The 25,284-nt window shown below is 51.1% G+C and overlaps 1 protein-coding gene across 2 annotated transcripts in view; it reads left to right on the forward strand.

Moving 5' to 3' along the window:
- The window catches only part of VAC14 (VAC14 component of PIKFYVE complex), a 207,593-nt gene extending 185,232 nt beyond the window's left edge, over window positions 1-22,361 (forward strand). For both annotated transcript variants that reach the window (XM_019497296.2, XM_006262191.4), the window contains 3 exons: window positions 4,504-4,583; window positions 12,671-12,821; window positions 21,305-22,361. In XM_019497296.2, the coding sequence (XP_019352841.2) occupies window positions 4,504-4,583; window positions 12,671-12,821; window positions 21,305-21,467 (394 nt within the window). In that variant the 3' untranslated portion in view covers window positions 21,468-22,361. The remainder of the gene's footprint in view (window positions 1-4,503; window positions 4,584-12,670; window positions 12,822-21,304) is intronic.
- The last annotated feature ends 2,923 nt before the right edge of the window (window positions 22,362-25,284 follow it).

Genomic DNA, 25,284 nt, shown 5'->3' on the forward strand with positions numbered 1-25,284 from the left:
TTCAAAAAGAGCAATGATTGGGGCTGCCACCACACACTTCTTCACTAGCTCTAAGGGCAGTAGAAGATGCAGAAGAGCCCAAGCTCAGAGGGCAGCAGGGATGGGTATACACAGCTCCTTGGGCCAGCAAGAGTATTGGTGCCCAGTAGAGAGAACATGCTTCATTGTTGGGGGTGGAGGGGAGTGTCTGTCATTGTTTGTAGTACTAAAGTGCTTATCTCTTCCAGTCAGGGCACCATTGCTAGGTGCTGTATGTGCACAGAATGACCATCACTGCTGCACAGTCTCATTCTTAGGCCCCTGTTCTGCTCTGGGGAAGGGGAGGTTGCCATGCCTGAGTGGCAGCACCCACTTCTGTTAGGAGAAAAATGGCTGAATCCATGTTCTAGGCCAGTAGGAGAGGTGAGCCTGCCATGGGCCGTGCTGCAAGGGAGAGATCAGATGTATGGGAAGGCTCCCTTACATGCTTGAGGGTCCGGGGCTGCTCCTGGCACTGCCGTTCAAGGATCAGACCTATATGATGCCCCCCAAACAGCCATAGCTATGGCTCTGGTCCTTGGAGACCTGACTAGACAGGAGCAGTGACAGTATACATCTGGGGCGGGCAATTATTTTGGGCAGAGGGCTGCTTACCCAGTTTTGGCAGGCTGTCGAGGGCTGCATGGGTAGCCCTGCCCCGGTCATCATCTTGGGACCAATGTCCCAGGGCCAGCACCAGTGGGGCCCAAAGCAGGGCACAGGCTGGCAGAGGTCTGTGGAGCTGGGCTGAGCTGCACCAGCCTGGGTGGGGGGGGAGCTGGCCCAGCTCCATAGAGCCCCTGCCAGCTGGGACCCCATGCTCCTGCCACCCTGCTCTGGGCCCCACTGGCACTGGCCCTGGGACACGGGTGCAGGCCCTGTGCTCCCACTGGCTCCCGTACCTGCTCACTCCCAGTGCCCCCCAACCCCGCGGTACAGGTGGGGGGCAGCACACAGCCCCGACCCCACACTCACCAGCAGAGAAGGAGCTGGTGCTGAGCATGGGGAAAAGCGGCCCCTCGTCAGCCCCATGGCCGGTGCTCTCTGCTGCAGGCACTCGCGGCCCACGCGGGGCTGTCTGGAGCAGGCACAGGCAGCCCCATGCGGGCTGCAAGTGGCTACAGCACAGGGCACCAGCCACAGGACAAGCAAGGGGCCACTTTTCCTGCGCTCAGCACCAGCATGGAACCCACACCCACTGCCATCCTGGCCCCACCGGCACCGGGCTCATGCATTGGCAGCAGCATCTGCGGCCCCCCTCCCCCCCCCCCTTGCCACGCTGGGCAGTGTTGGCTGCTGCTGCCCACCCGGAGCTCATGTGATGGGCAGCACACAGGCAGCGGTGGCAAACACTGCCCGGTGTGGCAAGCAGGGGCGCCACAGCTGCTGCCGCCACGCATAGCCCTGATGGGCTAGCCTGAAGCCGGCATGGGGCTGAGTTACAAGGTGGTGTTGAGTGTGGGGGGGGCAGCCCCTCCCCATCCTGTGCCTGGTGCCACACGCTGAAGCTGCTAGCAGCCTGCCTGGGGCTGCCTGTGCTTGCTCCAGATAGCCCTGCATGGGTTGCAAGTGCCTGGAGCAGGGAACTCTGGCCACAGGGCAGGGGTGGGGCCACTTTCCTCCGCTGGGAAGGAGCCCAGGGAAAAGCTGAGCGTGGGGGGGGAGGGGGGGAGTGGCCCCTCCCCTGCCCCGTGGCTGGCTCTCCCTGCTGCAGTGCTCGCAGCCCGCATGAGGCTGTCTGAAGCAGGTGCAAGCAGCCTCAGGCGGGCTGCAAGCAGCTGCAGCACAGGGCATTGGGCACGGGGCAGGCAATGGGCTGCTTTCCCCTCTTCCCCCCCCCCCGGCACCCTTACCTGAGGTTCTGGCACGGAGCAGCCACGTGGTCCCAGGACAGAAGCCCCTGCTGGGGCTTTCGGCTGTGGGGTGCAGACCCTACTGTTGTGGGAGCCTGCCAGACTTCCCCTGGGTCCTGCAGCCCTTGCTTCCTGTCATTTTTTACAGGAACCAAGGACAGATAAAAAATTTAGAAAATTAATATTTAGGGGCCCTGTGGGCCGGATAGAATGGCCTTGCGGGCCGTATTTTGCCCACCCTGGTATACATTCTCTGAGAGTCCAGGGCTTGCCCATGCACGCAATCAAGCAATAATTGCTGGTTGCACAGCTGGAAAAGCCTCTTCTACACGAGCCCTAGCTCCCTGCTGCAGCCATCTGTTACCTAAGGAATCCTCCTTGCCGAGGGACCTTAATTAAAGGAGGTGGACACATTTCCTGGCCACAGTCCAGATATCTTTTCTTTGCATAACATTTTGTGGGTGTAAAGAGAGGAAAGCCCAGTGCAGAGCTTCTTTGCCGGCAAGGAGTTAGGTGGCTCCGTAGAGCCTGCTTATGAACTCCTCCCTCTGAGAAGATAAGGACTCCATGTTTACACACAGCCCTGTGCCAAAGAGAGACTCTCCTTTCCTTTCAGCTGTCAGGGGCCCTGGATTCCCTTAAGCTGGGGGCACTTCACACAGTTTCTTTTTGTGTTTTTAAAGCTCAGCCATTGGGCCATGTGGGAGGAGGGTTGAGGAGGGAGTTGCAGGCCCCAGGCCTCTGCTCAGTAAATGGCTGGGAGCACTGTGCCCAGCTAACTGCTGTCAGCTGACCGTCCCCCCTCCAAGGCTTCAGCCTCATGAGCTGCAGCTCAGTTGCTGCTGCTGTTTGTATTGCTATTTATAGCTCTGTTCCAGGCCCTGTTGTGCTAGGCAGGATACAAAGTAGGAAGCCTAGGTCCCTGCTGGGAGGAGCTCTCTCTGAGATACTGTTGCCATCATATTTCTGGTGGCAATAGACAGACAAGGTTCCTTGGGTGAATTTGATATCTTTTATTAGACCAACCCAAATGGTTGGAGAATAGTTATTAAGCAAGCTTTCGGGTTCGAAAACCCTTCGTCAGGCTAAGGAAGCTGCAGCAGTACTGGTGGCAATAGAGGTGCTATCAAATACAGCAAGGCAGCCTTTCAGTCTGTGTAGCTCTGCCTGGGCTCCAGATGTAGTCTGGTTGCAGCATGGTTACAACCCAACCATGTCAGAACATGAGGTTCACCCCAATCTTGTGTGGATGGAAAAATAATATTGTCCCACTTGTGTTCAAGCAAGGCTATAACTGCAGCACCAGTGGAACCCAGCAGCCCTTTGGACTGTTCTGTATCTGCTGCTTTTGTTTTATTTTTACCTTCCACTCAAGTACAGGAGGTGAGCAAACAGTCGTCTCCCTTCCTCGTGACCCCCTAGCTCCCCTTGGCCAGAGCGTAGCCTCAGTCACTAGCATAACATGAGGTTTTTTGGGTTTTTTTGTTGTTGTTTGTTGGGGGGGGGGGGGGGGGGGGCGTTCTGTGCTGGATCCTCTGTTTGCCTCGCTTCCAGTGTCTCAGGAATGCTTCCTTGTTTAGCAAGTCCTGGGAGGAGGCAACAGCTGAGGCTTTGCTGACAAGGCTGAGACCAGTTCTCTGCGGTTCTCCAGTGGTTCCATTGACATCACTATTTAGGTTTGAATGTAATGATTATTTCCACGTGCCAGCAAAATATGAAACTCCCTAAGTATATTTCCATAAGCACAAGCTTAATAATCTAAATTACCCTCTCTAATGCACTTCAAAGTTTATCTTAGGTGCTAAGAACACTTTGGATCAGTGCAGTAAGAGCACTACACTTCTGAAGGTCAGCTGTGTATAAAATCACTTTAAACCACTTTGCTTTTTTTTCACATAGAGTTGCTTGCAATGATATACCTGGCCTGGATTTTATAAAGCTGCTGCTGTCTTAAAGGACATCCTGACTTTCCCCCATCTTTTGACTGCTGGGGTACTGGAGACCTGCTCAGCCTGAAGAGCTGATGCTCCAGGTCCCCTTCCACCCTCCCTCAACCTTGTTGCTGAGTCTCTGCTAGAGTGTTTAAATATCTCACTGGTGAGATTTTCCTCAGCTTCCTGTAGGAACCAGCTGTTTACTAGGTGCTGATACAGGTAAAGAGGAAGAGACTAGTATTTGTGTTGAAAGTGTCTCAGGCTTGTGCTGAGTAGAAACCTGAACAAGCTCTAATGGAGATTTTGGAGTCACATTCTGTCCCTTCACTAAGACTTTGGAAGAGAGCGATCAGAGGCCAAAGCAGAGTGCAGCAGAAGAGGCCCCAGACTGGCACCTGAATGCTTGTACCCTCTGCTGGGCAGCTGCCTGTGCAGGTATGGGAGACATAAGGGATGCAGCATTTGGGGTCTCCTGTGCTGCCCAGTTCCTTCTGGAAGGCAAGCCCTGATGTGTAGTGCAAACTGGGCAGTAACTGATCCTATACAAAAGAGAAATGGGGGAATCTGAAAGAGTTGCCAGCACATGAGTTCTGTTGCTGCAAAAGGCCTCTTTTTGGGCTACCTGAACTGTGGCCAGCATGTACCATGGCTACACCCTTCTCTCAAAAAAGAGAAATGTCCTTAACTAACATGTCCAGTGGGGACCTGGAAGTCACAGTGGATTTCCTCACAGAGGTAGACAAGCTGGTACAGCTCATTGAATGTCCAATTTTCACATGTAAGCATCAACTGTAGCCTTTCCAAAGCTTGCTTTGCGATGTGGATGGGGGGGGTGTTCCAAAGTTTGCTTTGCAATATTGGTGGGGGGAGGTACGGACGCGTGCACTGAGGGAAGGATACAGAGTACACGCATGGTGTGTTCGCACACTCATGTACTCTGGGCATGTCCCCCCCTGCTCCTTCATCACAAGTGGCAGCACTGCACAAATAAATAGAGCAGAAGTTATGAGACTTTTGCTGTGAGCTGTGCAAGACCTCCAGTAGAACTGCCCATCAGGACATGCTGGATAGCTGCAGAGAAGGGAGCACATGCTGAATATAGGTTAACAGTCCCAATACTGTTAGCTCTAAACAAAGAGGGCAGGGGCACCAAATTGGAGCAAACCGCTTGGATGCCTTTGTGCAGCTACTGTAGTCTGTGATGTTGCTCAAGGCAATGACATTGTGTCATTGGTAGCTGCATACAAGTATGAAGATAATGAATATATAAACTCAGTGTTATAACGGTGCGGTAGTTTGTTGCAGTTAAGACTAGGAGTTACTTACTGGTTAAAAGACTTGTTCTAAATGCTTGTTGACAAATGTTACAGCTCAGTCTTGAAGTTCGTTGTGCTTCGAGAGAGTGTAAGATGAGACTGCCCGCTGCTTCTAATTTTTAGGTTGCTTAAACAAGGATTCCTGATATACAGTCCCCTTTAAAACAGCAGAAAAGAGCATTTTCCAAAATTGCCTGATTCTGAAGCATCTCTGCTCACACTTGAGACTCAAACCGTGGTTCTGATCCTCCCAACATTTATCTCCACAGCTGAGGATTTATCTTAACCTAATGCACAGAGCCCACTGCCCCTTCTTGAGGGTGATGGAGTTTATTTTGAAGTTACTCAGGGATATGTTTACAGCTCTGGGTCAATGCATCAGTAATGTGTGCCAAAGAGAATGAAATGTTTGTGGAGGTAGACTATGGTTCGGTTGAGCCAGAGGGTTTTCCGGGCATTATATTGTTACAGTGAGAGAGTGGCTCTGACACATGCTATAGTAATTGAACCTGAGAGATGTCCATGTGTTGCACACTTGAACTCTGCCTTTAGCAGCTTTCATGGAATGTGTACTATGCATGCTCCTTGCTCTCTGCCTGCCGTCTGCAGGGGCTTCTACGGGAAATTTTGCCCAGAGACCAAAAGTTCTGGCTTAAAAATAATTTTAAAGGGCTCTGAAATCCATATGCAGATGATGCTCTCCAAGAAATTAAATGTCAAAAATCAAAATTCATTTAAGAAAGATGAAAGACTCCAGCAGGCAGTTCCATCTTGATGAATGGGACTGCGTTTGATCAAAGGAAAGTAGGTCCCCAGGTCATCTGTTTGGAAGGTTTCTGGTACACAGCCTTTACAAAATGGCCTGTTTGGTAGCATTTCTATTTTCAAAAGTTCCTTGTTACTGCAGAGCTAAGGAAGGCAAGTATTTGAGAGTGAGGAATTTGGGGGCAGTGTTGCGAAAGGAGTGTGGGGATTGGGAGGGTGCAAGCTCTGCCCAGTTACCAGCCTTTGCCTTTTTGGGGTCCCACACGCAGTGACCCATACTAGTGAAAGGGAGTGTTCAAACACTCTTCACAAACCTAGTCTGACTAGAGCTTTGGCAGAGACATGGGTTTCCAAAATGGTTGTTTTTCCTCTGAAATGTCAATGACTTAAAGGATCACCCTCCAAAAAGCACACTTGCTCTGGGAGTTCAAAAATACTAATGGAGCAGAATCATAAGGGGAAAAGGTTGGGCACCTTCCCTTTCCTTCCTCCCTGAGGGGAAGAGGAGCTTTCTATGTTCTCCATGAAGCCAAGGTGGGGAACTCCTGGACTCACCTTCCCAGGGCACTGCATTCTCCACAGTGGCCAGGAGGGTGGTTTCATATTTCTGTACTGTTGCTTTTGGCTGTTTAACACAGCAATCCAAGGCAGGAGAAGAGAGTCTAGCCAGCATGTTCTGATTGGTGGAGCCACAAGAAAAAAGATTGAACAGTGTAGTTGGAGAGTTTGCCCAGCTGAGGTGCAAGGGAGTAGAACCTCAGTGGAGTCCATGTTATCGGTGCCAGGGCTATCTGCCATCTCAGGCCCCTGGGGTTTCCTCACTCTGTGAGCACAGTTACCCTCATCAGGAAAGGAGCAGCAACCTGGAATGAACCAATTTAAAGGACTATAGGCAGTTAAGTCTCCCCTTATCTATGGGCTTAGCATTTGAAGGGGAACAGAGGATCCCTAGATCCCCAAAGACGTGGATTTGGGGAAGGCACAGGCCTGTTGTGAAGACTGGTCATAGCTCATAGATTCATAGATTGTAGAGTCGGAAAGGGACCACAATGGATCCTTGTGTCTGACCCCCTGCCCCTGGCAGGAAAGAGGACTGAGATCAGATGACCCCAGCCAGGTGACTATCTAGCCTCCTCTTGAAGATCTCCAAGCTAGGTGATAGCACCACCTCTCTTGGAAGCCCATTCCAGATCCTGGCCACCCTTACTGTGAAAAATTTCTTCCTAATATCTAACCTAAATACACTCTCAACTAGTTTACACCCGTTATTCCTAGGTTTACACCCATTATTCCTAGGTTTACACCCATTATTCCTAGCTCATTGCAGGCTCCTAAAGAGAAGACCAGCAAGTGCCCAATTGCACTTCCTGGCTGAGCATAGTTGATCCCTAAGGTGTGTGGAACTAAATCCATGTAGCAGATTACCCCAGGAAAGGTAAATATATGCCAGGCATGTCTTAAGGTGACTGGTAATACCACACAGCAATCCAGGACATATGTAGGTATACACCATATTCAGCTGAACCTGTGTGTTTGGGGGTGGGGGAGTGGGGAGGGGGTTAGCAGGGACAGGATATTAGTTACCCCATGTGGCACTTGGCCAGGACACCAGTTTCAGCACCACCTGCTGTCTCAAAATGAGCCTGGGGATCTTTTATGACCGCCACTGAGTGGCAAAAGAATAATGGCACAGGGGTGAAGTCCACATGGTTTCTCAGGGATTGTCCAGGCAGTGAGATCTGTTGGACTGGGAGTTCTCCCATGGGCTGTGCTGTCAGCCCCATTGACAGCTAGGCAGCATAGGATCATTCCCAGCAGTCCTCACTTTTAAATGGTCAGGATGTATGTTTCAGTTATGACCCAAAAGATGGCACCTCCAGCAAGATGTGCTCTTTGGGTCATTGGCTCCCTCTGCCGGAGTCAAGTGCACTGCTTCCTGTAGCCCATTGCTGTTCCACAAAGGTTTCCCATTTGCGTTGTGACCCAGCCTAACGTGACTTGACTTCCAGGTTGTGTTGTGCCCTCAGCACGAGGTGACATGCTTACAAGGCATTTCTCTCTAACAGCCTCAATGGGGGGGTGGTCTCTTTCCTAGTAACATGCCTGGAGTCATAGCAATAGTCAGTTTCCATAAAGCAGATGGGGCCTTGATTTATACGCTTCTCACAGCCACTGCCAAAAACACGGCTTGTCAGACATTGTCAGGCAGTGACATCAACTCATCACTTGCATCCCCTCAGATTGGGCCTCAATCCCCAGAGGTGCATAGAGGCACAGGCTCTGCTTTGCCCTTGGCATCTCTCACCAGTAGGCACTTGCTTGGAACGCTCCCCACAGTGATTCATAGCAGGCCACTCTGCATGTCATTGCTGTGCTACAGCACAGTCTGCTCCTTTGCTCTCCCCTCAGTGGTTCCATTTGGCCTTATTCTTGCCTAGATCTGAGAGACAGGTCAGCAACATTGGCAGGTTCCAGGAGAGGTTTGCAGCAGGTGCTTTTCTTATACATATGTACTTAGTGCCATGGAGTAGAGTGGCCTGACACAAGTTACATACCATGCATGATGGGAATGAAGGGTTGCCAGTCCCAAAGGGCTTAGCCTGCTCCTATGCCTTATGCCTTACTGCGTGTGTCCATAGGCTACTAGTGCTGGGACACTTGCCAAGTGCCAGTGAATCTGCTTCTTTCTGAAGTGTTCTTGCACCTTCATTGCCCTGTGCTGTGTTGCATTCAGTGAGCTCCTTATGGTGATCTGGACCTTCTCATGCCAGCTGGAACTGGGCAAGATTCCCTCTCTTCTGGTGTAGGAGTTGCTTTGTGTTTTGCTCCCATATCTCCTCTCCTCGAGCAGCAGATAGATTCCAGCTCTAAGTTCTGCCTAAGCTCCCTGGTGCAGCGAATGGGTTGTGATCATGGCATGTGAATTCACCTACTTTCTGCCCAGAGCCTAGATGTCCTTGGGACAGCAGGATGCCTCTTGTCACCTTCGCTGAATAGTTGGGATTGGGCAGGGGTCAGAGAGGTAATAGCCCATCAGGGGTGTGCAGATCTGTGGGAGTTCAGGAGGCTGCATGGCTATGCCACCTATTGCTCCACCCAAGAATGGGTCTGGGACTTGAAATATGCTTACTTCATGCCCTGTTATTGGAGGCAAGCTTGCCTAGTGTGCACTGAGCTCTTCAAGTACATGACACACAAGCATTTAACCAGTGAGAATTCCTGTCCCAGTCTTGGATTTCCTTCCAGAAGATCGTGCGGCTGGGCAAGATCAATCTCCTTTATCCCATTGTCTCTGTACAGCAAAGACAAATTTTTATTTGCAACATCCCAGCCTGTTGTCATGGAAATCACTCTAATTATATGAGTTCAGGACTGCAGTTCCCTAGCCAGACATAGAGGGGAGGGGAGATAGGGAGGAGTCAGAAGGGAGAAATAACTTGGGTGCATTAATTAAAGGGCTGCCATCCTACTTGGGAAGTGCATGTGTGCACATCACAAAGCCCTTCCCCTCCTGGCAGCAGAGATGAAACTGCTGGTACTGCCTAAATTCTGGGGGCAGCAGGTGGATGCTGCAGATCCTCTGACATCAGCTCAGCAAAACTGATGGGAAACCAGTTAACATTAGGCATGTCAGCTGGGGCAGGGAGTTTTGCAATGGATGAACCAAGGAAGAGAAATGCCCAGGTTTGCTGTGGGAGGAAAAGAGACTTTCCACCTCTCTTACCTGCCTTTTGATCCCTGTTCACAAAGTGATGGTGCATGGTTTCCTCCAGCTTTTCCAGAGCCCAGTGCATGTGAACATTAGCAATTTCTGAGCTGGCCAACCTGAGGACTGCCTGTTTCCAGAAGGCAAAGAAGTTCTTGCCCTAGTTCTGAATCCTTCTGAAAGGGGGTCTTGTTGGTATTGGAAGGTGGTGAGGCACATGTGGGAGATGAGATTTTCCAACCAGAGATCTCTGCGTTGCAAAGATGTGTTGGTATCTGGTCCCCATTTCACAAATGAGGGAGTTCAAGATGCTGAGAAGGGCAATGACTTGGCCAGTGCACCTGAGGAGCCAAAGTAAAACCAGCTAGAATGCTGCAAACACCAGTGTTTGAGAACAAGGGATCTGTCTACAACACCTCAGGCCATGCTGAGAAATGCTGCTGTGAAAACATGCTCCCCACCCTTCCATGTGCACAACTGTGGAAATTTCAGCATGTCCAATTTTTGGCCCATGAGGCCAGGTACTACTGTATCTCTGGCACATTAATTAGAACAGTGGCTACATTACTCTCAGTGTATGTAGAATGAGAGCAAACGAGCAGGATGTGTTCCAGTGGCAGGGCTCAGAGTACAGTCTGATTCAGTGTTGATGTCTTCAGGTCCCCTGACTTCTAATACATAGGCATATGAACATGATTTGGCTGACAGAGCACCATCCCCTTCCTGTCTGTAGTTTTGATCTATAGGCCAGCTTGCCCAACACTAAGGACAGTAAAACAAGCCAGTCTACATGAAGAGAGTTAGAAATGGCAACTTCAGGGAACTGCCAGGCACCTGGTTTCTTTTTCACACTGCTGCTGCTGTGTATGGCTGTCTTAGAGTTGTGCAGCTTGTGTTGTGTAGTATCGGTCAATGTTCTGAAGGGCTGTGCCATGTTTACTGCCAACTGTGGTTTTGGTGTAGACTTAGAGGCATTTGCTGTTCCAAAAGGACCAAACTGATGGTACAAACCATATAGCCCTCTGCAGTAACCCTGTACTTGACCAGGGCTGCAGATGATGGTGGTAACTCTGGCAGGGACTGCTTGCTTTCTGCACATTATGTGCTGTTTCTTTTCAGTGCTCACTGTTCAAGGGACTTGAGGTGCAGCTAATCTGAAAAGCAATACTTCAGATGGCATCATGTGTAGCTCCATGTCTGTGACATTGCACAGACTCCAAATCCAATATGCTTAGCCCAGAAGGAAGGAGCTACCTTTTCCTTACTGTCAGAGCTATGGCTTCCACCTAGAATCTGAGTGTCAAGATCATGAGTTCATGGTCTCAGTGCATTGTCCGTAGCAGTAATTTGCTTCCTTTTGTCACGTGTGCAGTTATAATCTTACAGCTGGAACCTGGCAGACAGTTTCCCTTTGATCCCCATGGAAGATGAGCTTGCTAAACTACTGACTCTTTGAATGCAGTGAGATGCAGAAAGCTGCCATTTTTACAGTCTCTTTGCAGAACACAACTATACTTCAAACCATGGGCAGTCTTGCTCAAAAGGCAGTAAACGGGTATGTACTTGGTCAGGACAGGGAACCTATCCGGGATGCTGGAGTCTGCTGTCAATGGTCAGTTTTCTCCAAGGCAGTGTCTTCAGAAGGGGGTCGCCTGCTTGTCCTTCTGTCTCCGTAGGTTGGGTGCTGGATGAGAGGGCACCCCTGAGGGTCGCACTTCACTGCCTTTTATCCCTTCTCTGGCAAACTTGTGTGATCCCCCAGCATCATCTTGGCTGTCCAGTCTGGAGGTTGCTGTCCCGCGTGGGTCTTGAGTGCATGACAGCTGTCAGTCATGGTCACTAGGGTTTCACCTGATGGTGCAGTTTTGGAAGTCCACCCTTGACTTATTGTGACTGTGTTGTTGCAGGTTTCAGGTGGCTTGATTAGCTTAAAATGTCTTGTAGAGTTTTGTTAATGGTAAGTTTCTCTGGCTAGGCTATTGTCAATTCACAGCCAGAGGCTCTTGCTTTGCCATTCAGTTATCTACTGATTCATACATACTCGCATTCACTCAGGGGGACCAGCCCAAATCAGCAATACAGTTCCAGTGATTACATTTCCAATACATTCTTATAATAATCATTTTAGTAATACAAGGTATGACTTACTGTAAAGAATACATTTGTTAAAAGTTAAAAGGTATAAAACATAAAATACAGAATGCCAGGGTAAAGATGAGACAGATGAAATATAAAAAGAAATATACCTTAATCAATAAATGCAAATGTGAGGTAGTGAGGATTAACAGCCATTGGGGACAATAAGTGAGTTAGGTTAGATGCAATGGACTGATTTAGCATGAACTTTAGACAGATATGGGAAGTTTGCTTTGGGAAATAGGTTTTAATCAAAGGGGGAACGTGTTCACCAGGATATATTTACAGTCATGCTTTCAATGCACCTTGGCTTTTCTTGTCTCTTACAGGCTTTTCTTTAAGTGGATATATTAGTTCTTTTGTTTTCTGTAGTGACACTTAGCTCAATTGATATGTAGTGATTTGTGGGTTTCTCCTACAGAGAGCCACTTCAGCTTTCTGGCTTGCTCCAAACTTTGCCACACCCATGCAATGAGTGTGCTAGGTCTCTGCCAGTACTTAGAAGGAAAAATAAATGCACAAAATTGGGCGAGGGGTGTAGGCAAGAAAGGGCTTCTTGTTACAGAAGCACCACATCGTGCAAGAGGAAGGTCGGTAGAGCAAGCAGCCTGGTGGCATTGTGACTGCCTCTTACGATGTCAGAAGAAGAAGCCCGCCCAGTCACTGCCTGCATGCTGAAGCTACAATCAGGAGTCTCTGGAGTAGGGAATAATGGATATTCCCTCTGGAAATGGAACTGGCAGAGTTCCTCTTTCAGAGTTACCTTGATGGAAGCAGGTCCACGGCACTAGTGTGGTGTGGCCTTGGACCTATTGGGAGATGTTGGTAAAGAAGTTCCCAGTTGCTGTCTGGACCTAGCAGATTGGTAGCAAAGGCTCTGGGTACTGGATGGAATATAAGTGCTGTTTCACTTCCTTTGCACACTTGTCTGTTTGGCTACAGATCTTCGCCTGCAGCTGCTGGATGTGAAAAATAATCCCTACCTGATCAAGGCTCTCTATGGGCTGCTGATGCTGCTGCCCCAGAGCAGTGCCTTCCAGCTCCTCTCCCACCGCCTGCAGTGTGTGCCCAACCCTGAGCTCATGCAGACCACGTAAGTAGTGTGCTAGTCTGGCTCCACAGCTCCATGGGGTGGAGGTGGGAGGGAGCCATTCTGCTGCTCTTCGTATGGAGGAGAGATTACTTTGTGGAGAGATTACCCCCTAGAGCACAGTTTAGCTTATACTGGTTAGATGGCAAGAGGTGTGGGCAGAAGGGTGCAGTTGTGGATGGCAGCTCTGAATAAGGAGCATCTCTGACAAGTCATTGGGCAGTCAGGGTTCCTGTACCTTTTGACATGCTCTGCATCCAGGAAGCATAGTATGCCAGTTACATGTGTGCAGGCATGCTCAGCTCCTGTTTATGGTGCATAAAGACTGTTCCAAGCCAGGTATGGGGCCTTGCTTGAGAGGTGACAGATCCTCTCCAACCCTCACTGGTGAGCAGGGTGTCCAGCCCGAGGGCCCCCCTTGAGCTGCAGCCACCATCACAGCTGCCCACTGGGGCCTGATGCATCTTCCTCGCCCTGCATCGTGGAGCGCACGCTCGGGTTTTGTCTATATTTGGTAACCCTGGGAGGGTTGTGCCTCATCCACAGGCATTTGGCATCTGGGATGGAAAATTTCACTTGTGGGGTCGCCATGGAAACGAGCAGAGCCATGGAGAAGGTTTACACTGAACAGAGAAGATGCAGCTCCTGTCAGCTGCCATGGGCTGCTTGGAGCCTCTCCCACAGGCCCGTTAAGCTGAGCTCCCTGCAGGAAGCTGTCCTTGTGCATGCCAGCATTAGGCTCCACAGGCAACGCTCCATCCTCCTTAGCTGCCTGGTTGTGGGAGCCACTTTGGCTCCCTGTACTCACTGAGGATGGCACCTGCTAGCTTGCCTGTCTTTTGCATCCGGGCTCACCCATCTGAGCACTTGTCCTGTGGGAGCCTTGATTAGGAGCCCAGCTAGTGTCACCCTTAGCTACTCAGCCTCTTCTTTCCTGCCCTTCTCCCCCTCCTGCCCCCCACACTTCCTCCTGGCAATCTCCCAGCAAATGCACCTGCCTTTGGTTCCACAAGAGCTCAGAACAGATATGCATAATTCTCCTCTGTGACTTTCCTGTCTGAGATTTACAGAGGCATTGCTCAGGGCAGGTGTTTGAGGAGTCAGTCATGCAGGTGGGATTGGAAGGCTGCTTTGTGGAACCTTGCCTGAAAGCTCTGGGCAGGCGGTTGGCTGGGCTGTTGTAGGTGCCATAAGGCTCGTTTTGTTGATGACCCACCACCTGCGTGCCCATTGATGACCTGACCTGTTCTGTCCTGCCACAGGCAGCAGGCTCTCCACAGCACCCTGTGCCTCTGGCAAGTGGGGGGCACACACAGGGAGGGTGTAGCTGTCCCCAAAATATAGAGGCTGGCATTCTTCAGGGAAGAGCTAGAGACCAGGGCTTTTCTGGTTGCTCTGTTTTTCAGGCACATAAAAGGTGATGGGGAGCAGTCTGCCATGCCTGGGCTATAGACAGGAGGGAGGAGCGAGTGGTGAGTCCTGCCCAAGAAAGATGAAGGTTGTGATGCTGGCTGTAGGTGAAGGGGGAGCTAGAATAATGTGGACAGCCCTCAATAAGCGGTGTATGGAAAAGGGTAGCAACCAGCCCTCCCTCCCTCCCTCCCTCCCAGTTTGGTGCCATTGTTTGGACATTCTCCATCAGAGGTCAAAATCTCTGGAGCAGATTGTGCTCAGCAGAGCCAGGATGGAAGGCATGCAGGTCAGGCAAACCTTCCTGGGAAAGGGAACTATCACATGCCTGGAGTCCCTAGCAGGTTCTCAGGGCTCTTTGTTCTCCTAAAACTGCCAGGCAATGAGATTTCTTGCCTCAACTTCTTTTAGCAACTTTGACATGCTGCTTGCCAAAGTACCTCCATCCCAGGGCAGGTCAGCGATACACTCTTGGTCCAAGAGCTGCTCCCACAGCCCAGACAAATGAGTAGGGAAGAAAACTCCCTACGAGAGGCATATCCCTCCTCTGATGAGCTATGAAAAGAGTGTTAGTTCCAAGATGTATAGCTTTGGAAAACCCAGTAGCCCAATTCCTTCCCTTTTAACTAGACCCTGTGGCTGGCTTTTAATCAGTCTTCCTGCTCCCCAACACGCGTGCTCAGGACCACATGCCTCTGCATGCAGCCAGCACTCTGAGCAGCCTGACTTTTTATTCTGATGCTTTTGAGCAGTTTTTTATTAGCATGTTTTCTTGTTTTTTTCCCCTTGCCTTTGCCCCTGACTGCCAGGTTTTGGGAGCAGTCGAGCTGTCAGACAGCCTGAGCATCTGATTAACTGTGACCTACATTCCATTAAACATCAGAGTCTGTTTTCAGAACAGACGAAAGCAAGCTGCCCCTCCCTGGGGAAGTCAGCTGGGCCCGGAGCAAGCCATGGAGGGGAAAGGTGTCAGCCTAGAGGAATCTCAGGGTTTCTTTCCCCCACACCCCCTTCCACCCTTGAAGGCACCATGTCTTTTTTGTTTGTGTTTTCCTACGGGCCAGATCAGGGGTTTAAGTTTCTCAGCTGAGAGGACTGCTGCCATTGTTCCCAGTTTCCCAGTCCATCACCCAGCCTTAGGTTAATCCTTTAATCTAAGAGGAGGGGTCGGCACAGTAAAGAGCCACTTCCCTTCTCCCTATGCATATCGCAGCAATGCTTTCCCTGCATGAGAGCACCATGGCCTGGATAGACCACAAAGCGTGAGGGGGAATGGAGACATGGGTGAAGTGATTCACCGAACTGTCACCTGCTGCAGTGCAGAGTCTGCCTCCATCTCAACTTTGTAGTTACCCTTCTGTCCTCCACAAAGAAACCCAGACTGGGTGCTTTACTCTCCTTACCTCAGCCTGCAAATGGTGTGCCTAGGAATCCAGGGGCAACGAGCAACCTTTGCACACCTTTGGCTTGTTTGCTTCATGGACCTACCTCCTTGCTGGGCACCCTCTGTGACAGGGGGGAGCACATGCCAGCCCTTCATAAATCGGGCATAAACCTTCATAAACTAGGCTTTGCTCTCCAGTCAGAGGAGTTGCGAGTTCACGTTACTTCTCAGCAGGCAGCCCTGCCAGCCAAGTTACCTGCATCCCATTTACAGCCACAGAACCCAACTAGCATGTTCTAGCACTGCCAAGGACACAGTGATAACCTTGATTTAAAATACAATGGCCACAGCTGACAGATCGTTGTACCTGACACCCTGGTCATGCAGAATCCTGCTAGTGCAGGGGTGGACAATTATTTTGGGCAGAGGGCTGCTTACTGAGTTTTGGCAAGCCATCGAGGGCCATGTGACAGGCAGCCCAAGGCAGATAAAGAATTTAGAAAATTAATATCAAGGCGCCCCGCGGGCTGGATAGAATGGCCTGGCAGGCCACATCTGGCTCCCAGGCTGCATTTTGCCCACCCCTGTGCTAGTGGCACCACCTTCTCTGACCCAATCTAGATGGGCCCCTGGGTGGGCCCAGTTATCTGCAGCAGGACTAAGTGGCTTTGTCCCACTGATTGCCTCTGTGAAAGAGGAAAGGAGAGTCCTTGAGGTCCCTGGAACATTAGTCACTTCCTCAGCAGGAGGGAGCAATGCTCATATGTAGTGAACTCAGTGCTGTCCTTGTAGCCCTCTTCTAACATAGTTCAGTGATCCATGAAGAAGGCCCAGGTGGAAAGGCTGCCACCCCTTTCTATTTTCCCCTGTAAACAGGAAGGAGATTCTTTCAGCAGAGTCTGATTCAGCAGGAGAATTGTCCAGCTGAAGCTGCTCAGCTCTGGCTGTCTGAGCTGTTGAGACACGTTCTCTGCTTCTGTCAGCAGTGTGGTGAGAAGCAGGGGGGTGCTTTGGTGACCATGGTGCTAAAACTTCAGTGCTGAGGGAGCAGGAATGCTGTTTCTTCTTGCCCTTCCAAGATCATCAAAGCCAAGCCAGCTTGCATTGCTTATGCCTTGTCTTTCCTCCCCCAAGGCCTTTAAATCACCTTTCCATGGTTTTTATTGAACCACCAAATATATAAGCAGGCCTCTCCCCTGAATATCTAGGCCAGGGAAAACTTGTCCTCCTGCTAGTGTCTCCAAACTGTGGCCCCTGCTGCTCCCTCTCTATTCTGGAATGGACTTCCTAGGGGTGGAAAGCAGAATTTCGGACACCAAAGCTAGCAAGGGGTGGGAGATAGCCTGCCTCACACTGTTCTGCAGTTTGGCTCCTAATCCTGGTTAATCCCAAGGAAACAAACCGTCTTTGTGATCTGGCCAATCCAAGCTGAAAATAAACCTACAGGAAGAATCCAGGCAGAGGCAAAATGGAGTCTGTGAAAGAGCTGGGGGATGGGGGCAGAGGGGGTGTTTGGGGTTGTGGGGAGATTACAGTGTTTGTTTTCTTGCCTGAAAAAGCATTACCTTAAATACTGGTTTATTAATGCCTCTCATATTTTCCCTTCTGGGGCTGACCATGCTTTGGGCAAGGCAGGTATTTGACCACACGTTTCCATCCCTGCAGAAACCCTAGTCTACATTTCTCTTTGTATGCAACATTCTTGTGTCGCCCAGGGAAGTGGTTAGGTGTCCGTGTACTTGTGGGGTTTTGCTACTTGTCCTGCCCCAGCCTCAGAGAGAGTTCCACAAAGCTGGAGAAGTCCTTCACAAAGGTTTAGATGCTCCAGCTTTGCCTCTCTTTCTCTTGTGATTTTGAAGCTTCAGCATGTATCTCACTCTCATGGCTTCCTGGAAGGGCACAAGTTTGTCCCTGGTGATCTCCTTTGCTTTGCTGCCACTGTATCCTTATGTGTTGGTTAAATGCTGGTGGTGTCCCACTAAGCTGTTAACCTGAGGGAGAAGGCCTGAGTCGGGAATGGTAATGCATGATGCAGATTGGAGGGGGAACAGCGTGCAGGGCTGGACACAAAACCAGACAGGCTGAGGCTCTGTGAGAATCCTGCCCCCTGGCAGCATGGCCTGACTGACTACTCCACAGCCCAAGCAACCTTGTCTCTTGCAGGGAGAGGCTTCTACCTCTCCCATGCTCTTAGTTGCTATCTGTGTGGCACACAAATGTCCCACCATGCCCTAACCCTTACTTGAGGCAGCATCTCTAGCTAGGGTGTCTGGCTCTGAGCATCCTCCTGTTCCAAGATAAGTTTGTCTCCTTTTCCTGGCTTTCCTCGCATCCATCTTCCACCGCACTCCCCCAGCCCCCCTGATGGCTGGGGGCTGTCACACCCAGCCATCAGTCAAACTGGAGCCCTCCCTGGTGCTATGCAACAACAAGGCCCTCACATTTCTTCAGCGCCAGCCCCAGCTCCTGGCTCCAGTAACAACCTTTTCCTCTGGCTTGGCCTGACCTCACTGTGCAAGCTGGCCGTTCCTCCCACTGTCCCAGGGCACTGACCCACAGAGCAGCTGGCTGCTGCTCATTTGTCAGAGAGAGGGAGTCGCAAACAGGAAATGCCTTGCAGCGCGTATCCAAGCCAGGACACAGGCTCTCTCTCACATACCCCAGGATTAGAACAGCAGCATGTTGCCAGAGGCTCGTTGGCAGCCCCAGCCCAGGAGGGCACGTGGGTAGCACGTGGGCTGACCAGGCTGGAGATGCCCAGAGAATGTGGCTCTCTCTGAGGCAGCCCAGCCCAGGCTTGTCAGAGCAGAGGAGGTGGAGGGAGTAACCAGCAGCCTATGCCAGGGCCAGACCTGGTGTCTTGTCAGTGCTGCCCTACGCTCCAGAGCTCTGTGCAGTAGGGCTCTGTGAAAAAGCACTGTTCGGATTTGACTTCCGTTTTGATGATTCGACAAAACAGTTTCATTTTGTTTCGAAAGCACTGTTCCATTTCGTTTTGTAAAACTGTTTTGCTGTTTAGATGTTTCGCCCATAGGTTATTATTGGGAAACATAAAATGCAGCCGGCAAGCAGATCAGGGTCTTGCCTACACCTCCGGGAGGGCTGCCAGGGCTGTACCGGAGTCCTCCCTTGATCTGCCTGCCAGATGAGAGAAGCCGGGTGATGCCGCCTGGGACCAGCACCTGGAAGATCGCTGCTGCCGCCGGTCCCAGGCAGCAGCACCCAGCTCCTCTCATCTGGCAGGCAGATCAGGGGCTCACCCACACCCCTGGGAGGGCTGCTGAAGTTGTATTGGAGTCCTCCCAGGGGTGCGGGCCCCCAATCTGCTTGCCAGATGACAGACTGGCACTGGGCACAGCCCACACCCAGCACCGGGAAGATTGGTGCTGCCACTGGCCCCAGGCAGCAGCACCTGGCTCCTGCCACCCAGCAGGCAGATCAGGGGCACACACCTCCAGGAGGACTCTGGCACAACCCTCCTTGGGGGTGCTGGCGGGCCCCTGATCTGCCTGCCAGGTGACAGGAGCCGGGTTCTGCTGCCTGGGACCAGTGGGGCCAGGACAGATCAGCTCGTGCAGGGAGCCGGTGCCCCGATCCTGGGACGGAGGAGGGTCCCCACACGAGCTGACCTGCCCCAGGCCCCACACCCACCTGGAGCATGGTACGGCTACCTGACAGCATCACAGCTAACTGTTCACCTGAAAACTTGTGTTTTATTTCTGGGTGTATCATGTATGTACTTAGCTGAGTAACATCACCATCCTGTGCTCCAGTTTTCATACATATAAAATGAAGGAGAAGACGGAGTGACATTAGCTGCCTTTCCTTGTAAAGTGCTTGGAGATCTGCAGATAAGAAATGCAAAGAGCTGAAGCACCACTATAATGTGTGCAGGAACTAGAGCAGAGAGTCCTGGGGTGGGGGTAATTTGGGCTCATGTGATTGTTAAAGTGCGCCAGGTGTGCTATGCAAACACTATGATGGTGGTGCCACATGAGAACATGGCTTGGTCTTGCCAGTATGGGGCCAGGGCAGATCAGCTCATGCGGGAACCCTCCCCTGCCCCAAGATCGGGGTGGTGAGTCCCCGCACAAGCTGATCTGTCCAGGCCCCATACCAGAGCCAGCTTGAGATGGGTGTGGGGCCTGGGGCAGATCAGCTCATGCGGGGACCCTCCCCCACCCTGGGGTCGGGCCAGTGGGTTCCTGCACGAGCTGATCTGCCCCAGGCCGCAGCACCCGGCTCCTGTCACCCAGCAGGCAGATCAGGGGCCTGCCAGCACCCCCAGGAGGGCTGAGGGGGCTGTACCAGAGTCCTCCGGGGGGGTGCAGGCAAGCTCCCGATCTGCCTGCCGGATGACAGGAGGCAGGTGCTGTCAGCTGGGACCGGCGCTGAAGCCAGTAAGCCTGACTTTGAAATTTTCAAAACGTTTAGCGTTCCCTTGTTCCATTTCTCAGCTGTTTTGAAGGCTTTTGTTTCATTTCGATTTCGCTGTTTTGAGCTCAAAACACATTGAAACAGCTTTGAAATGAAACGCTGGGCGACATTTCGCACAGCCCTGCTGTCCAGCTGGCCAGGAGTGCCTCTCCTGGCCTTCTAGCTTGGAACCTCTGTGGAGCCAACCAAGCCAGGTCTTGTTGGTCAGAGCCTGTGGAGGAGGCTCCTGTTCTCATGAGACTGAAGCAAACACTTAACCCCAGCTCTCAAGCAGGAGGGCACTAGTGTGTTTTGTTCCTCCACAAGTCCCATAGCACAAGGGGCTTTTCTTTGACTAATGGCTTCCTCTTAGCCGGCTTACTGTCACCTGCAAGAGACAGCAGCAAGGACCAGTGGGCAAAGCCCAAGCCTGGAAACAGAGTCACTGGGTAGCGCCACTGACTTCAGACATGGCTTTAGCCAAAGCTTTTAGCCTGGCAGTGCCCCAGGAAGCAGGGCTCACTCCAGTCTGCCTCAGCTTCAATGTTTGCAAGGGGCTTGAAGAGCAAGCCATGCCCCACAGCATAAGGCACATTCTGGCCTTGCATGTACCTGTTGGCACTGAGTATTACCCTAGGCAGTACTCCAGCTCCTTCAGGTCCCCAGATAGCAGCCAGTGCAGCCCAGACTACATTTCTAAAGCATCAGCCATCCACCCAACCTCCTGGGGCCTGGCATGGCCTGGAGTAGGAGTAGCTTGAATCCTCCTTGTTGATGGAGAAGCACTGGCAGTGCCTTGAGCTATTGTGAGTGCAGGCAGTGCCCTCGGAGACAGGGCGTTCTCTGGCTTTCACGCTGAGGATTTATTTTGTAAGAGCTGGGCTCACGGCAGACACTCCCCATATACTATACCCAGGAGCCATGTACTAGATTGGAGCAGCAGGCCTGTTGTTTACCCTGCCTTTCCCACTCCTTCCCATGTGCTTGTCTAGTTCATCAGGAGCAAGGAGGGCAGTGCCAGGCCTCTGCCTAGGTACCTGGATGCCTCCTCTCTCTTCCCCACCCCCTGCTTCTGAGCTGCCATAAATCTGCACATACTTGTAATGCCCCTTTGGCCAGCAGCTGCCTCGTGAAGGGTGGGGCAGCTTTTCATGGTGTAAAGCTGTGGCTGCCCACCTTGGGAGCAGGACCCACTAGCCTGTTGCATTCCTGAGATGCTGCTTGTGGGGCCCTTTGGACATGAAAAATGCTCTCAGGTCTTTGCTTTCTCCCCCAGAGACAGCACCAAGATTGGCCATGGCTTCAAGAAATCACCGGCACCCAACATCGACTATGTGGAGCTGCTGCAGCACTTTGAGAAAGTCCAGAACAAGCACCTAGAAGTGCGGCACCAGCGGACAGGCCGGGGGGAGCACCTGGACCGGAGGGTCATCCTCTGAGTGCCAAAGCCCTCAGCATGTGTGGAGACTGTAGCTCGGGGAGAGGCCAAGGCAGGGGGAGCCACAGGGACTTAGTGGCTGCAGTGGATTCAGGACATGTGCTCCATTGGGGAGGGAGGACCAGGGCTGTTTGGAACACTCAGCTGGGGAAGGATCTCCACCAGCAATGCTTGCATGCAGGGCACTTTCCTGGAGAAATGTCTGCAAAGCCCAGGACCCCATACCATGCAACCTTTCTCATTATCTCAAAACAAGCTTGTTGGGACCTGTTGGTAGGGAGGTGACTGGAGGAGCCACCAACTCCATCTACCCATCCTTGGACTCGTGCAACAGGGTGAGCTAGCTACTTGCCTTACTAATGCCTCCCCTGTGACAGTCAGATGATGGCCTAGACTGGCCTTGCCAGTAAAGCCATAGGGCAAATATGTCAGAGGAATTTTCTGGTACCTCCAGCCTGAAAACAAGCGTGCGTGTGATTGGAGGGGCATTACCTCCCTTGCTGCCCTCCCGCATGTCACCTCCTCAGTCAGCTCTGTGACACTCTTCATGAAGGAAAACAGGTCTCCATAGCTGGCTCCCTGGATCTTGCAGAGGAGCCTCTTCTAACCTCCCCAGGGCAGTGCCAGCAGCATCTAATTCTCCAGTGCTCCTGGCTCTCTGGATCCACATTCCTGTGCGTGTGCATGCACACGTGTATGTGTGTGTGCGTGTCCCTAGCCCCCAGTGTAACTCCCCTCACTGCTGTGCATATGGTGATGCAGCCTTAATTTATAGCTAACCTCAGAGCATTCTACATGTGTGTATATAGAGTCCAAATCAGATTTCTAGCTTGAAAATAGATCTTTGTACCTACAAAAACCCCTCCCCATATCAAAATAAAAGAATGGCGCAGAATGCCTGGTGTGTACCCTTCCTTGGGAATCTCCATCACAGTCTAGGGACTTGGGCAGCCCTCTGGGCCCCATTTGACTTCAGCCCTGGGGACCGTGCAGGGCACTTGGCTCTCCAGGCCAAGCCCAATATCTGTGCCTCCTTTGTGTTTTGAGACCACGTCCAAATTTGCCATTTATTTCCCAGGCAAAGGGAGGCAATGCAACCTTCCTTCCACATAGCTAGAGTCTGCCCTTTGCTCAGCATTTGAAATGCACTGAGAGGTTATAACCCGTCTCAGCACATGTCCCACTTAGTAAAGATCTGCTGAGAGTTCACAGCCCCAGTGTAACTACTCAAAAGAGCTTTCACAGTGGGGTAAACTGGCAAGAGGTTGGGGTATGTTTGGCCCCCAGCTAGGACCCATAATGTCAGACTGGAGCAACCCAAGGGATCTACTTGATCTGGTGTCCTGCACCCAGCAGTAGCAGCATTCCTCAGGGAAGTCTTCCAGCCCCTCTCTCCACTGTTGGTCAGTTTGTGGTATGAAGCAGGAGGACTTCAGGCTTTGCTGTCCATGGAAATGTCTTAACCTTGTGCTACCCAACTCCTTGCCCATGCTGCAGCTGCCAGATCGTCACCTCTTGTTTGACTGGTTACACCCCAAGTACAATTTACTACCTTTTTCCCTAGTGCAGCCTACTGCTCTGCTGGTGTGAACTTCATTCCATTCTCCTCTGTGACCCTGACCTTTCACACCTACAGATGCCTAAGAGCTCCTGAACACCATATTCATAGGTGTTTGGGTTGGAAGGGACCTTAGCAGATCATCAAGTCCAACCCCTGCCCTGGACAGCAAAGAGCGCTGGGGTCAGACAACCCCAGCCAGGTGCATGTGCAGCCTCCTCTTGAAGAGGAGGCACCACCTCCCTTGGAAGCCCATTCCAGATTCTGGCGACCCTTACCATAAAGAAGTTCTTCCTGATATCTAACCTAAATCTGCTCTCCATCAGTTTGTGGCCATTGTTCCTAGTTACTCCAAGGGTTGCCCTGGTAAACAAAGCATCTCCTATTTCTTGCTACACCGCCGCACTGCCCTGCCAAATGGATTTGTAGGCAGTCACAAGATCACCTCTCAGCCTTCTCTTGCAGAGGTTGAAGAGATCCAGGGCCCTCGGTCTCTCATCACAGGGCTTTGCCTGCAGTCCCCTAACCATACAAGTGGCCTTCCTCTGAACCCTCTCGAGGTTGTCCACATCCCTCTTGAAGTGTGGCACCCAAAACTGGACACAGTACTCCAATTGTAGCCTGTCCAATGCCACAAAAGGGGAAATATCACCTCCTTGGAACTGTTTGTCATGCACCTGCTAATGCATGATAAAGTGATCGCTTCATTACATTGACAACTCGTGTTCATCTTGGAGTCAGCAGTGACTCCGAGATCCCTTTCTGCTGCCCAGCCTGTAAGCATGCTAGAGATTCCTCCCTAGGTGCAGCACCTTGCATTTGTCTTTATTGAACTGCATCCTGTTCTGTTCCACCCACTCTTGCAACCTGTCCAGATCTGCCTGGATTTGTTTCCTACCCTCTGATGTTTTAACTTAACCCCATAATTTGGTATCATCTGCGAATTTGGACAGAATGCTTTCCACACCCTCATCCGAGTCACTGATGAAGACATTGAACAGCTCCGGTTCAAAAACCAAGCCTTGTGGGACTCCACTGCCCACATCTTTCCAGGTCAATACCTACCCATCCACCACCACTCTCTGGGTGCAACCCCTAAGTCAATTTGCCACCTACCTGACTCTGTAATCATCTACATCACAGCCTGTCAGTATCTGTGAGAATAGAATGAGATACTGTATCAAAGACCTTTTTAAAATCCAAGCAGATGACATCTACCTCGACTCCTGCATCTAAGCATTTTGTGACCTGGTCATAAAAAGAAACAAGGTTAGTCAGGCATGTTCTACCTGCTATGAATCCATGCTGGTTTGCCCTTTAGCATTGCTTTTCTTTCTGGATTCCCACAAATGTGATCTTTAATAAATTTTAAAGATTTTCCCACGGATAGAGGTGAGACTAACTGGTCTATAGTTATCTGGATCCTCCTTCCTCCTCCTCTTGAAAATAGGGAACACATTGGCCCTTTTCCAGTCCTCTGGGACCTGACCTGAGTACCAAGAGCACTCAGACAACTGTGCCAGTGGCTCTGTTATGACACTGGCCAATTCCTTCAGTACCCTTGGATAAAGATAATCTGGGCCTGCTGACCTAAACACATCCAGCCCCTCTAAGTGTCTCTTCACTAAGTCAGTGCTAACAGTTGGTAGGCTGGTTTCCCCTTTATACCTGTCTGTGATCCAGTTGGGAGATTTGTCCTGATCCGAGTTCAGAAATACAGAGGCAAAAAACTCGTTGAAGAGCTCAGCTTTGTCCCTGCTATCTGTCACTAATTGTCATAGTTTGTCTTGTAGGGATCCTATGCTACCCTGCACCTTCTTTTTGCTCCCTATATACTTGAAGAAGGACTTTTTGTTGTCTTTAATTTTTGCTACCAGCCTAAGTTCCATTTCTGCTTTGGCCTTTCTGACTGCCTCTCTGCAAGTGCAAGCCAAGTATACTCCTCCTTGGTAGCTACCACCTGCTTCCACTGCCTATATGCCTCTTTTTTTTTTTTTTTTTTGCCCCTAGGCTTTCCTGGATTTCCCTGTTCAGCCAAGAGGGTTTCTTGACCCCTTTGCCCCCTTTCCTGAGCAAAGGGATAGTCTCCTGCGTCCATAGGATTGCTCCCTTTAGGAACAACCCTTCCTGGCCTCCTATCTCACCAATTCTCCTGTTCTTCAGTGCCTCACTAACTAATCTGAGTACGCTGAAGTTAGCTTTTCTGAAGTCTAGCACTTCTGCCCTACTGCTTATCTTGCCCACCCTACACCAGATAGTG

Source organism: Alligator mississippiensis, chromosome 10 (assembly GCF_030867095.1).
Source record: "Alligator mississippiensis isolate rAllMis1 chromosome 10, rAllMis1, whole genome shotgun sequence".
Lineage (NCBI taxonomy): Eukaryota > Metazoa > Chordata > Crocodylia > Alligatoridae > Alligator > Alligator mississippiensis.